At 34.6% G+C, this 15,742-nt stretch overlaps 1 protein-coding gene across 1 annotated transcript; it reads left to right on the forward strand.

Annotated features, from left to right (window-relative positions):
* The first annotated feature begins 1,615 nt into the window (after positions 1-1,615).
* Positions 1,616-4,751, forward strand: DEFB110 (defensin, beta 110). The gene is made up of 2 exons (XM_011974107.1): positions 1,616-1,707; positions 4,468-4,751. Exons 1-2 carry the CDS (start codon positions 1,653-1,655, stop codon positions 4,614-4,616), a joined length of 204 nt encoding a protein of 67 aa, XP_011829497.1. The 5' UTR covers positions 1,616-1,652; the 3' UTR covers positions 4,617-4,751.
* Positions 4,752-15,742: the final 10,991 nt, after the last annotated feature.

Consider the following 15,742-nt stretch of genomic DNA (forward strand, 5'->3'; position numbering starts at 1 on the left):
ATGACTCTGTGAAACATTTTTCTTAGATATTATGGAATTAATGAGTTAGGTTTCCAAGACTAATATATGGCCCCTTTCAGCAGCATTAGCATTCAATGATCTTGTTAGAAAAGCAAATTTTAGTCCCCATTCCAGATCTACTAAATCAGAAATATTGGGGGTGGGACCTTGCAATCTGATTTTAGCAAGCTTTCTAGAGGATTCTGGTACAGCTAAAGTTTAGGAACCACTGTCCTAAAAATTTTCTTAACTATGTGGTAGGAAATAATTGATTCATTGATTTCTTCCTTTTTTTTTTTTTTTTTTTTGATAGGAAGTCTCGCTCTTGTACCCCAGGCTGGAATGCAATGGCATGATCTCAGCTCACTGCAACCTCTGCCTCCCGGATTCAAGCGAGTCTCCTGCCTTGGACCCCTAAGTAGCTGGGATTACAGGTGCCTGCCACAATGGCCGGCTAATTTTTGTATTTTTAGTAGAGACGGATTTTCACCATGTTGGCCAGGCTGGTCCAGAACTCCTGACCTCAGGTGATCCACCCACCTCGGCCTCCCAAAGTGCTGGGATTATAGGCATGAGCCACCACACCTGGCCAATTGTTTTTCTTTATAGCATCAGCTTCTGAGTACCGGGCAAAACTTCCAGCTCTTGTAAGCATGCAATTTAGATCCGATATGAAACTTCCGGTTCCATAAACAGAATTAAAATGTTGAACCTGAAATTTTGAAATCAGATGACTATAGACAATTTATAAATCATACAAAGACTTGGCCGGGCATAGTGGCTCATGCCTGTAATCCCAGCACTTTGGGAATCTGAGGCGGGTGGATCATGAGGTCAGGGGTTCGAGGCCAGCCTGACCAACATGGTGAAACTCCGTTTCTACTAAAAATACAAAAATTAGTCAGGCGTGGTAGCAGGCACCTATAATCCCAGCTACTCAGGAGGCTGAGGCAGGAGAATCACTTGAACCCGGAAGACAGAGGTTGCAGTGAACTGAGATGGTGCCACTGCACTCCAGCCTCGGTGACAGAGCCAGACTCCATCTCAAAAAGTAAATATAAATAAATAAATAAATAAATAAATAGACTTATATAGAATATTTCCCACATTTTTAGTGAATCCTGAATTTACTGATTATTTAAATAGTTGTGTCTTATATTAATTGAAATAAAGTCATTTAATCTCCCTGGTTCTCTTGTTTTATCAGTAAAACAAAACTGATCTCAGTGAAGACTTTTTCTGTAAAATCTTATGATTCAAGCATTCAACAGTTTTATACTAAGGCATTAGAATGTTTAATATTACATATAACACAGAATAGAGAAGCTGATTACTATAACATTTAGCAATTCAAACACATATCCCCTATAAATAAAAGTCTCTTAAAAACTGTGTTTTCATGAAAGTCTAGTTAAGGTTACACAGCAGGTTTTGCTTTTATGAGAACAATTTAATAATACTTTTTGAGTTCGTGTTCTTTGAGTGTGGCACTATTCAGCCAAGCATATAAATGTTCTTGCTCTTGATAAGCCTCAGTAGTTAAAAGTACTTCCCCGGAGAATCTATAAATAAAAGGGATCTCTGTTTCCTTATTTCAAAACAGCTGACTTGAAAAAGGTCTGTTGACACTTTTTTTTAAGAAGCTCTCTACCATGAAGATTCAACTTTTTTTCTTTATTCTGCTCTTTTGGGTCACAGTTTCACAAGGTAATATGCAAATATTTATGGGGATTTATACTAACAAGTTTGAGAAGACGTAAGTTGTTTTTTGATAAAAGTATGATAATAACATAGAGATTAAAACATCATTTCACAAAAATGGAATGTGGTATTTTAGATTGGACTCCAGAATGGATAATAAAGAGAATAGTGAAAAACAGACAAGAGCGACACGTATGAAAACTGGCAAAATTTGAATAGAGCATAACTTAGTAGATACTACTACATCAATATTAATTTCTTAATCTTAATTAACGTTACCAAGATTATGCAATATATAATATAAGGGGAAGCTGGCTTCTACCAATTTTGCAACTCTTCTGTAAATCTAAAATAATATTATAACAAAAAGTGGTGTGGGAGATAAATGGAGGGAGATTTTACTTTGCTGAAAGTGATGCTCAGAGATTTCAGACAGAAGATTGGACTTGAACAATGTATTTAAGGGCAGAAATAATAATTTTTGAAATATCACAGTATCACTAGATCAGTGGTTCTCAGAGAGGAGTGAGTTTGTGCTCAAGGGAACATCAGGCAATGTCTAGAGACCTTTTAGCTCATCACAACTTGTACTACTGGCATAGTACCAGTTGTAGATAGAGCCCTGGATGCTGCTAAATAGCCTACAATGCACAGAACAGCCCCTTAGAGCAAAGAATTGTCCTATCCAAAAGGTCAATATTGCTTAGAATAAGACGCCCTGCCCTTGAGCTTGGCATCCAGTTGACAGGGAGTATATTTAATTGATACTATAATGCTTGCAAAGGAGATTAGCAACCCAAGGACACAAGCTGGAGAACACATGTAGAGGTCAGAATGAGGAGAAAACAGACAATAATGTTTTAGAAAGGTGAAACAAGACAAAGAATGAATAAGAGAAGGGGTGGGGTCAGTCCAAGGTGGAATCATGGACAGCAGTGCCAAATGTGACAGAACTCTTGTCAAAAGTGAGTATAATCCAGGTGTATGTCACTGGCCATCACTTGTGGGTTTGATAATCATAACTCCTCAGAAAATATAGAATAAGTAATGATCTTTAGAAGTGAATATTTAAATTATGCAGATTAACTAGATGTTCTTCTATGTTTTTGTTTCTTTAAGTTGCTTCATACTCTGAATTGCTTCAGTTACATTGAGAAGAAAGCCAATATTCATAGCAGGACTTGGTTTTATAGCCACTATACCAATGACATAGATAATGTAGCTCTGAGTCTATGTATTAGCTGACAGATATTACTACTTACCATCACTTATCAGCTGTTGGAAATGGAGACAGACTGCCTAGGCAAAGAGCCCTGGCCTCTGAGAAGACCAAGCAATAATTAATAGCAGGAAACAGTGGCATAATTTATTTGTTTTCATATGTGAAAATATTAAATCTATCCTTTGGTCAAGAATTTGATGTGCCTCCAAAAAAAAAAAAAAAGAAGACTGAGAAACAAATGACTTCTGAAAATGCATCCAGCAGGGTACAATTTAAAATATAAAATAAATTTTTTGACTTGATACAATTTAAAATATAAAATAAAAAATATTTGACTTGGAATAGATCATATAGCCGATCAAACCAATGTCCCCCAAACCCCCTAAATATAATCGATTCTAAATAAGAAACTTCTAGTGAGATTCCATCTTTAAGTTAACAAAACAAAACATATATCTTTTCTTACAGCTTTGACTATTACAAAGTTATTTTTGTATTGTGTCAAATTTTGTGTTTCTTATAATGTGCAAATTTTAGTTGCAGTTTTGCTCTCCTGGACATGTCTTCTTGTGACTCCAGCTACAAATCCCTCACTCATTCTTTCATGATTGATGAGCAAAGATAAAACCAGAGTAGGAGTTAACAAACTTTTTCTGGAAATAAGTGAGACAACCAATACTTAAGGTTTTATGAACCCTAAGATCTCAACTGCATTATTTTAATGCAAAAACAGTTATAGACAATGTGTAAGTGGGTGCATCTGTGTGCCACTAAAATTATTTCCAAAAACAGGTGGCAGGCTGGATTTGGGCCCCTGACAATAGTTTATTGATTGCTAGTCAAAAGATTTAACAGCACAAACAGTAATTGTGATAAATTCTTGGTAAGTTATTATTTTAGCAACTTTGTGGTGAAAGAAGAGAAAGGTAACACTGGTAATTTCAGAAATCATGTAATGGTCAACAATGGCTCCACTTTTTTTTTTTTTCTTTATCAATGTTGTTATTAGACACACGTCTGAGTTACATAATTTCTTCGGGGAAATAAACCCCAAATATTCAGGGGAGTTGCAGGAATTTAGACAAGTTATCCAGCGTTGCCTAGCTCTCGACATTTTAGAGAAGCAAAATCAAGCTACAGTGAAAAACACTTGAAGAAGAATTCATAAAGCACAACATTCAGTCTAAATAATGTTAGTGAGAGCAGAGAACAGGCTGCTCAAATGTAATTAGATGATCGTAGAGACAGAGTCTGACCAAAAGATAAATTATGGTCACTTTTCTTCCATTGATTTTGGGAACCATCCTGGGTCACTGCCCAGTTTCTTGTAAGACAGAAAGTGGAAACACCTAACTTAGGTCCAAGACCCTTTTTATTTCTAGAATGTAGCTTGCATCAAGGGACAGTAAATTCACTTAATCGTTCCTCCATAGGTAGGTGGACGTTTTCACTCTATAATCTTTTGCTTCATGGACCTTCTCCTTTTAAAGCATGGATGTGTCATAGCTAGATGGCTAATTTCAGTCATTCTTCCCTTCTTACAGCCAAAAAGAAATATCCTGAGTATGGTAGCTTGGACTTGAGGAGAGAGTGCAGAATGGGTAATGGTCGATGTAAAAATCAGTGTCATGAAAATGAAATTAGGATTGCTTACTGCATAAGACCTGGAACTCATTGCTGCTTGCAGCAGTAACGATGACAGAAGAAAAGAGTCACAAGCTCGAAGAAGAGAAGACCAGTGTTATTAAGTTTTCCCAGCACATCCTTCAAGGCCTGTGTGTCTCTATAATACACAAGAACTAAATAAAACTTAATGTTGAACCATTCAGAAGTGATCATATGTCACGCTCATATCTGGTGCCTTTACATTACACTTTTCTCCTGATTTGTTGGTACCAGAAGTAGTGGGACTTATTTTATGCAAGTTCCTCAAGTTTTCTGTGCTTCATGTTCCACAAGTCCCACAAGTTTTATGTGCCTTGTGTGAGTTGCCATAAGTAAGGTTGTGGGAAACCCTAAGTCAAAGAATTGGGTAAGCTTATGTCTAAGATACAAGCTTCCAGTAGAAATGCACTGTTATTTTATTAGATACTATTCCACAGATTACCCCCATGTAAATACATAAATCCACCGGGCTTGGGAGACTGGACATTGAGAGGGCAGATCTTTATTGTGAGAGAGACAGAGCTGAAGTGAAAGAATCACGAGTGTAAGAATGGAAGACAAGGGAAAAATCACAACCAGCTTCAATTTCTACTCTTATTTATTATTTAGTAAAGACAAATGTGTATCAATAAATAAGAGAGGTAGTAAAAAGAAAGGAGAAGAATTTCAGAAAGAAGAGGAGAAAATAACTGAAAATTTAGACCAAAAAAGTAAAAAACTATGACTAATAGTTTAATGCAGCTATTCAGTCCTGAGAAATGACTGTGTCTGAGGAGATACATGACAAAAGGAAGCAGCAATAACCTTCACTTTTCAATTTCACTCTGCCTCAGTTCCTCTACTACTGCCTCTGAGGATCCACAGTATTCCTCCCTAAAACAGCTCAGTGATGCATCTATACCATTTGTTTTCCTTTCAGAAGAGCTAATTCTGGAATACAATTTAAACATATTAATTCAAACCTCTTAAGAAACATCGTCAATACCACAGCATAATAATAAAACAGAATCCTCTCTTCCTACCCCTCAAAATAAAATTAAATAATCTTCTGGCAAATTAAAGAAAAATGAAAGGTATGAAATCATACATATAGGTCAGACTTAGACTCAAAAGGAGATGGTAAATCAAGAAATTCCAGGGACTTGCTGCTCTCTTGATATTTTTGTTATGGTCTCTCTGTGGATCCAGTCTATTCTTCAAACGCAGATATGAGATCTAAGTATGCTCATTCTAAGCGTTATCTACAACAAGCCATGAACGGGGAAATTTTTTTTCTCTATTCAGATAAAATTTACATAGTCTTTGATTGTTTTGTGTTTTCTTGTGTAAATATCTTCAAAAGTATCTTTACAATATTTATTTATAACAGGGCTTCTCAACCTTGGCCATGTTGATATTTTGGTCCAGGTCATCTTTGTTGTGGGAGCTATTCTGCTCATTATATGTTTTTCAGCATTCTTACCTCCTACCCTCTAGATGCGAATAGCACACTTTCTCCCAATTGTGATAATCAAAACTGTCTACCTGTATTGCCAAACATCCTCTTTGGGGGAGGGGACAAATTTACACTTGGCTGAGAACTACTGATTTATGAAGTCAAGTACCCACTGTCACAAAAATTTAAAAATGACAATGGAAACAATAAAAAAAAGTGAGATTTTCAGGTGGCCAATTACATTTTCTGTGTTTTATGAGAAATAGTTATCTATTTAAATTTTTTATATATTATGTATGGACTAGAGGTGATATATTGGTGGCTCCAGAAAGAAAAATTGGCCTAACTTTTGGATAATGAATGTATTAGCTATGTCAAGAAAGAGATTAGTAAAAATAAATGCTTAAAATGAAAGTTATGGAAGTTTGATTTTTATTTATTTTACCTAAGTAGAGACTGAGCCATCACTGCACCAAGACCTCTAAAGCAGAACTGAGAGGCCTAATATGCTATTAATATGGGGAAAATAAGAGTTGAGTTTGTTAGGAGCCAGCAAGAAGATGAGAGATTTTCTAAAAAACGCATGAGGCATATCTGCACATAAATTAGGCTGTGCTAAAACTACTGGTGTACTCTCTTTCAGTGCTTGACAGAGAGCATGAAAACCATCTAAATTTCTAAGACAGCCTTTACTTGTGTTCAATACATTTAAGCCATCAGCCTCTGCCTTCAGCTCAAGGAACAAATGAAAGAAACTTAAAGGAGAATGTGAACCTACGTGCATCAACCTCAAAATTTTTTTTTTCCTAAGGAAATCTTTTAAGTGTTTTCCGTGTCAAAAAAAAAAGTCTGAAAACTCTAGAAACCCCTTTGATGAAGTTCTTCAGCCTGCTTCCTTAAAAAGATAAAGGTGTTACTAATTATTCTGCCCCCAGAATTTACATGTGTCTAAGTTTGTAATTTATTAACAAAAGGAAGGCAAAAAAATGCTTAAAAATGGAAAGATTTCTGGTGATTTTCTTGCTGATACATTGTAATTTTTATTGTGTGAACTTACAAAAGAACTAGATAATGTTAAACTAATTCGTTCTAAAACCTGAGAGTTTTGTATTTTTCCCTCCTATGGCCCACAATATAAATTTTCATGACACTCTGTATTTTCCTTCACATTTAGTTTTTTGTGAGTCTTGAGCAGTGACTCTGATAAAATAGTTGCCACCAAGTGTTGGAATTTTTGCTGTTATTTGGTAGTTCAATACCCATATGAATCAATTAAAAGCAGTATATTGAAATTAGATTTATCACCATCAAATTCTCACACGAACTAGGAAGAGAGAAATTAGACTCCTACCTGATATAATGTATTCAAACCCAACCTATTTCAGTATTTACTTTACCTCAATGTCCTTGGGCAAGAACAAAATCTAATTCCAATTAGCAATGTACTTATTCAGGCAACTTTTCATAAGTGGATTACTTCTTCCCAGGTTTAATGTCATGGGTTTTGGATTTAGAGATTGAAAAATTATAGCTCCTGGCTTAAGGAACTGATATTGATTGACTACAAACTGATTTTTAAGTAATATCCAACTTGATAGGGTTCACAAATGAATAAGGCATGGAATATTCTTCCAAAAGATCAATGTCAATTTGTAATACGGATAATACATAGGTTAGACTACATTCAATATATTCTCCCTCATTTATTTACCAATTCAATAAACATCTATTGAACACCTACTATGTGTCAGAGTACAATATGACTGGGACACATAAAAAAAACAAAACTAACAATGTTCTTTGTTTTCATGGAGCTCATAGTATAGTGAGTGGATACAAATATAAACAGTAAATACAAGAAATAAGCAGATTATCTATTATATTACAAGGCGATAAGTGTTAGAGAAAAGGAAACAAAGTAGAATGTAGTGACCCACAATCCTGGCCTATAGTAATTTTAAATATGATTTGTCATGGAGCCCTATTGTAACGGCTGAAAGAAGTGTTCATAAAAGCACATCTGGAATGTGTGGGGGAACACCTGGGAGAAAAGAATTGCTGAGAAGAGTAATTCAGGAGGTGAGTCCTGGGAGAGGAAGTTGGAGAGAAAATATCTTGACAAATTGATTACCCAGGGATTTTAAGGAGTTAGAAAAGATCTTGACTTTTATTCTGAGAGCATTGGGAGAGACATAATTTGAATTTTTTAAAGGTCTTTCTGAAGTTATTAAAATAATATAAGTAGTAAATAATATAGGTGGTAAATTATATTAACTAAGTCCATAATAATACAAACAATGAGGAATGGATGTAGAATTCTGGATCTGTTAAAGGTAGAGTTAGCTAGATTTCATGAGGGATTAAATTTTGCCTGTGGCAGACAGAGGGGTAAAGAATGACTCCAAGATTTCTTGTCTGAGCAATTGGAAAGATTGAGCTGTGCCATTGACTAAAATGAGAAGGATACTAGGTGTAACAAATTTTGGTTGGACAATTGATCCAATTTTGGACGTGTAAAGTTTGTCATATCAAATAGATTTAGCAAGTGGTTAAGAGAAGAGACAGAAAATGAGAGTGGAGACAGTAATCTTTTGTGTTGGCAAGACAGGATGACATCTAATGCAGCGATTAAGGGATTAGCTCTTCATTAGAGCATGGGGATGCTTTATTCATTCATAAACAGGAAGGGCAGAATACACAGAGTTAGATGCTGATTGGTAGATTAATTTGGTGCTGAAAGTCTGTGGAGAGTCTCAGGAATCTTCAATTGGATCATTGAATTGAAGGGAGCAAGATCATTAGCTGAGAGTGAAGACAGGAAGTATGTTTTGAAATTGCAAGGAGAGCTGAGAATTTGTAAAGGCGTTTTCAAGGAGTGTGTAAGTTGAGTAGGCTGTAGGTATTCTTCACAACTGTCCTGTTTCTGGCATCTTTTCTCCGTTATTTGTTGAAGATTTCATTTCTTCTTATATATTTGAACACATATGACTTTGCCATTCTGTGAATCAAATATTCTTAAATTTTTTTCCAATGTTATATGGTTCTAATTAGTAAACACAGATATTCTCAAGTCTCTTTCATCTTACAAAAATCCTCCCATATTTTTTTCTTAATTTTTCTTCAAGCCACTTTCTAATCTGCCTTATTCTCTTCTTCATCGAATTTCTTGAAAAGAATCTTAGACCCATAGTCTTCACTTAAGTAACTCATTTACACTCTTCCCACCATAAATTCACTCACATCAGTTAACTGAAACTCCTCTTGCTCATGTTATAAATGTTTCATAAAGCAAACTCAAAGGTTTACTTTAATCATTTATCTTGCTGGACTTCTGAACACATGCTAGAATTGACTGCTATTTTGACAATTATCAATTGAATTATCTATTTTTGATAGCCTTCAAAATGTCAATGGCCTTCAATGTCTTGTCCCTGAATCCCCTTTCCTCTTATTTTTATGTGCTTTCTCTGTATTGTCTTGTTAACGCCAATGACTTCTCCTATCAAATCTTTTTCTCAACCTCTGTCTTAAACCACAAAACTGTATTTATTACTACTTCGTGAACCTACTGGATAGCCTCCAAATTCTTTATCATAATGCGTTCAAAATGAACTCATGTTACTCACAAGGGCTAAAATCTGTTCCATGTCTTTTATTCTGTTTCAGTATCAAACATACATCCTAAAGGCCAAAACATTGTCATTTCATAATATGATTTCTATTGTGCTAAAAGGTCATACCATTCTGCATAGATCACACATTCTTTAAAACACAGTATCTATGTTGAGGATACATCTTTTTGCTTGTAAGACCTTCTCCACAATTTCAGGAAAATATGCTTTTATCTTTTGAAGATTCAGCCACCTGTCAGCTCCTTAGTGAAGCAATGAAACATATATTGCTTTTGAGTCCAACAAACCTAGCTTTGTTTGCTACTTGCTGTCCTACTCCCTCTGAATCCTTATGCAGAGCTGAATTGAACTATCCTTATATATGAAATGGGAAGCGTTATTGGAGGAGTAAATCAAAAAATAAATATAACTGGCTTAGAAAACAATCTGAAAGCTCGGGAACACTTAATAAAACCTAGTTATTAGTAGTGGCTGTGGTAGTAGCAGTTAAAGTAGTAATAGTCAAAATAGACTACTCCAGGAAGAGTTTACAACTCTTTCTTTTATGATGCAAGAACATTTTGCTTGTATCTCAGAATTGCCTTTAAAAGTGATGCATTTTTTTTCTCATCTATGTCATCATCTCCCAACAAATAGTAGTTGTCTTTTGAGGAAGAAGAGCTTAAATGTTTTATCTATTTTTGTCCTCACCTAGCACAGGACCAACACAACATATTTGCTGACTAAATGTGTGTATGAATCACAAAGAAAGCATTCTCTTCATTTAACAGTAAAAGTAGAGAAAAATATGTAAATTAAGAAAAGTTTATTTTAATCTGCTATAAATCTATAAATTATTCATTTACAATGACGATGAAAACTTGCTTCATAAAATTATGGGCCAAACAATATTTCCTTATCTATTATCTCATTTGATTGCCACATAACCCTCTGAAGTATTATTAAATGCATTTTTTCAGTTAAGGAAACTGCAAATATAGGGCTTAAGTCATTTGCTAAGCTGATAGGAAATAACTGATGAATAATTTGTAATAAAGCATAGAGAGTTTTTTATTATATAATATGAATTAGGTCCCTATCTATAATAACGTATGTATTCACTCACTCTTTTTTTCAGTTATTTATTGTATTTATTGGGTATTTTTTTCAAGCATTTTGCTATGTGCTGAAATAAATCAGTGAATGAGGTATACAGTGGGCCTGGCCTACTGTAACTTTCAGATCAGAAGTTTGTGGTTAAACTATAGCAAAAAGTCATAGCAGGAATTAAACACTAGTAACAATGTGATAGCAGGGCATAAACACTGAGTAACAGTGCTCCACGTAGGGTAAGGCTTTATAAGATTTTAGCATGAAATCCAAAAGACAAATAAAGACAAAGGGAATGAGAATGACCTGATTTTGAAGGCTTATTAATTTTTTAACACCTTAAGAGCAGCCTGCATGTTTTATCTCATTATATCTTTTGAAATTTCAATAAAACCTCAATGTAATGAGGAAACTGAAATCCAGTGATCTAAATCATTTGTCCTATATAGCAAAATGACAAATAAAATATCCAAGCATGAAACTTAATTCTATCTGATTTTGAAAGATCATACCTTTTCAAACTTTCTACTGATCCCATAGCCTTTCTTCTGCCTTGACTTCAGCTTCTATCCAGCAAGAGCAAACATCCTCCAAAACATAACTCTTTTTACTTTCAACACTGCCTCCCTCTACTTTCAACTCTGCACTTATGGATGACATTTCCAGGAGCATCATGAGGTAGGTGAAGCAGTCACCCTCAGAGACGTTATTTGCGAGGAGATGGAGAGATATATGCGAGACACTTCACTTGGGAGAGTGAAAAACTCTACATACCGCTTGAAAAAACTAACATTGAGTCATGGAGACCACTGAGCTTTCAACCTCTAGTTTTCTAACAGATTTGTTCCCATCTGCGTGCATGCAGGATTGTGTTGATGTCCACAGCACATCTCCACTCTATTTGTGGTACCTCACTCTTGATAAGACTCCCAGAAACCTTTTGGAATATATTCTCCTGACTGAGGCCCCAAACTAGCATTTGAATTTCTCTCTTTTTTATGAAAAACAGTTATCATGGGCTCAATTTCTCTAGTGATGTACAAAATGTGCAGAAGTATAAGTGAATGAATACTCATGCACTTAGGGATGACATTTGTATAGCATTCAACACCTTAAAATTGTTTTTATATATACTTCATAATCAATTTTCATAACAATACAAAGAGATGTTATTCACATTCATAATTTACACATGGCAAACCTTTGATTCTACAGTGAGCCATAATTTGCAAATAAATACTAAGCAATAGAACCAATCTTGCAATGCATGCTTTTTGTTTTTATATGGTTCTACAGATTTCCTTATAACTCAAACTTTCTTGTTCTTTAAAAAATAAAAAAGAACAAAATTAGTACATTTTAAATATTACTATTATTTCTGTAAGTCTATGCATTTTTCTAATTTGAATGTATCTTAAAAACCACCATAGATTTTGGTGATTTTAGAGTTGACAAAATATAATGACTCAGGAATGTTGATTGGCTTAAAAAGTTTCTATCCTAGCAACAGTTACAAAAAGTAAAAGCAATTAGGCATCATTGTCTTCCTGACTTCAAGTGATATCAAATATGTCTCTGAAATAACTTCAGATTTCACCAAAATTCACCAGTTGTAGGGATTCTGTCATTATAAATTAGTTTACCATTCACTAAAACATATATATATATTTATATATCAAAAATGTATAATTTACATGTCATATATAGATTTACATGTCATATATATGTCTATATGTATGTGTGTGTGTGTATATATGTAAATATTTTTTTACATGTCAAAATCCACCTGACAGTCTCTTCCACCTTACATTTAATTATTTTCTACCAGCTTCATTAAGGGCAATAAGTAAGTGCTTTAGAGATCTTCTCTAGTTTTTCTCTATTTCGGAACCTAATGCTTGGTGAATACTAGGTACTAAAATAAATGCCTACCATTTTGAGTTGAAATGAAACATTTTTCCAAATTTCAATTAGATTCTATATAGACAATTAAGTTCTATTAATAATATTACATAATTTAAATCTGAATTCAATTCAATTCATTCTCCAAATTTTAACAAAATTATTTTGCCTCATTTTTCCTGACACATATATGCACACATAACAAAATTTAATACTCAAGATATATTTCTGATAATTATGTTTATTATATTATATCATCCAGATAGGTAGAATGACTGACCACAGATAGGTAAGTACATTGATAAAATTGAAGAATAAAAATATGCCTGACTCCAAAGTCTCTTTTCTACTCCAAAGGCATTTTCAGAGAACAGTTGAATCATTAAGAACAATAAAACTTTAAAGTAGCAAAATAATTTGCCTCTATTTACTACAGTTTAATGTATGAATAGAAAACTGTGATTTTGGAATCTCAGAACATCTTTCTTTTCATTGTCTTAGATGGTTCACAAGAAACTATAAGAATACTAATGTGAGGCTCCTCTTTTTACTAGATAGGCAGTGTACAACAAAATTATGTTTCTCTATGTATATCTAAAATACTTTAGTTTTTAGTTTTCTCAATCAATTGCCCTATGAGTGAAGTCAGTACATTAGAAGTCTTCTCTAGTTTCTCTATGATTACTATTTGTGTGACCACTATGTTCAAATAGAAAAGAGATAAAGAATCAAAATAAATTATAACAATTATAGAAGGGCTTATATTTTGGCTGCAATAACAAAGTATCGCAACAAATGTTTGACAAAAATACATACAATTAAGTACCAAATTGTGTGTCACTTGCTCATTATTACTGTAGACTGAGCCAGCTGAAGTTTAGTATGGATGTGAGTTGCAAGATAAGGGCATAAACATTTTGTGCCAGTGTAATGTTAGTAGCTCAGTCATTTTCTAAAGTGATTCATAAATTCTGCTACAAAACAACTTGATATTCCATTCTCTCCAACTTGCACACAGGTGATCTCATAACTGTAACAGTTTTTGTCTTTCTTTAGCAAGAAAACCCCAAATCAATAATAGACTAATAACTTCAGATATTTTTCTTGATTGCAGCCAGAAACTATTTTGAACCAAAGTATAGATTTGAGAGATGCGAAAAAGTGAGAGGAATATGTAAAACGTTTTGTGATGATGTTGAATATGATTATGGATACTGCATTAAATGGAGAAGTCAGTGCTGCGTATAAACTCGGAAAAGAAGTACTATTGAGGATCAAGTCTGGAACAGAGATGCATGTTTTTCACTCAAGAGTAGGTAAAAAAAAAATGTTTGCAACATTTAATGAAAATACACACTTTTCAATTCTAAATATATCTATTTACATACAAAGAATTTAGTCTCTGCTTATTCATTGGGGATTTTTGTATTTCAAACTGATGAACACATTAGCAAAACAAGCAAACAGACTCTAATTATGCTTATAATCTTATTATTTCCGCTTTGACTCTCAGACATTCGTATTACTTATCTGAGTTACTCTGCTCCCTCTCTAAATATGTGTATGTGACCTTATTGCCAGGTTTGCTATGAGGATTATGGTTATCTTCATATATCCTGGTTTCCACACCAAAATCCCTCTAAGCCATCTACTCTTCTTTGACAGAAAATGTGTTTCTTCCCTTACAAATATGACAGCTACCAATTTTGACCTGTCTGATGTGTTTTTGCATACATTTAACAATACTATGCTTTTGAAATGATACAATTTAACACTGCTCTCTCTGTAGGGTAATTAAGCACTATTCATAGCACGGCAAAAGGATAAATAACAAGATCTGAGATACAGAGCCCCTTTTAGCCGCGTGATTCTTTTTTCAAAGAAAATCTCATAAAGAATCTCAGGAATAGGTACCTTTGTTTCAGCAGGGTAGGGCTGGTGTCTGGCCAACTCAATTTTATACCCTCAGAGAATGTGTCTAATGAAGGAAATTTCAATTTGGTTGAGGCAAGAGTTAGAATCCCATAATTACGGACAGTTTTGTGTAACAAAGCTCAGTTAGCTGATGAGTAAAGCTGACTCATAACTCAGAATAACTCCTGTTTCTAAGATCCATCATGAAATCTAGCTGAGTTAGTTTTGCCTAAGAGGATAATGGTAGACATATTTGTAGGAGGGCTGTGCAGCTGATGTTCATATGGAAAACTTGGGAAATGTTACAGTAATCCTAGGAACGATGAAGATACAGGAAAAGCAGAGATTGTGTAGTAGCAAAAATGAGGACTTTCTTGGACACCATAGGGACAATATTATTTACCCCAAAAATCTTCACTAAGGAAGGATGGCTTTTTTGTTTCCAGCAGTAGTGCTGTGGAGGTCAGAGATGGGGTGATGTTATTTAGTTTAACAGATATGACGTGCACCATGTGCTTATAATTGACTAGGTTACTGTAACTGAAATATTTAAGTTATTTTTTTACATAGATTTAGAGATATAAGGTTCCATCTAATCAAGGCAAGCAATAAATGTCTGGATAGACAGCTCTACAGAAAAATCTTACTGTTTTTGTGAAAGTACAATAATCTTTCTTACTACTTGCCCTTTGATGATAACACTATTTAACCAAGCATAGAACTCTTTTTATTCTTAATAAGCCCCAAAGAGGCAAAACTTTTCAATTCCCTCATTTCAACACCTTACATGTGAAGAAATGTCTTTTAATGCCTTTCTACTAATAGATTTTCTATCATGAAGATTCTTCTTTTTATTTTCTTTTTTCAAAAAATTATGTTCTGGCCAGGCGCGATGGCTCACGCCTGTAATCCCAGCACTTTGGGAGGCCGAGGCAGTGGATCACGAGGTCAGGAGATCGAGACCATCCTGGCTAAATGGTGAAACCCCGTCTCTACTAAAAATAAAAACAAAATATATCCGGGAGTGGTGGCAGGCGCCTGTAGTCCCAGCTACTCAGGGGACTGAGGCAGGAGAATGGCATGAACCCGAGAGGCGGAGTTTCAGTGAGCCAAGATCGCTCCACTGCAGCCCAGCCTCCGTGGCAGAGGGAGACTCTGTCTCAAAAAAAAAAAAAAAAAAAA

Source organism: Mandrillus leucophaeus, unplaced genomic scaffold (genome assembly GCF_000951045.1).
Source record: "Mandrillus leucophaeus isolate KB7577 unplaced genomic scaffold, Mleu.le_1.0 Scaffold1414, whole genome shotgun sequence".
In the NCBI taxonomy this organism is placed as follows: Eukaryota; Metazoa; Chordata; class Mammalia; order Primates; family Cercopithecidae; genus Mandrillus; species Mandrillus leucophaeus.

Bases quoted from the DNA above. Each gene is read 5' to 3' on its own strand.
- DEFB110 (XM_011974107.1), top strand. From the start codon at position 1,653: ATGAAGATTCAACTTTTTTTCTTTATTCTGCTCTTTTGGGTCACAGTT. The intron at 1,708-4,467 runs GTAATATGCAAA...CCCTTCTTACAG, and splicing joins TTGGGTCACAGTTTCACAAG to CCAAAAAGAAATATCCTGAG.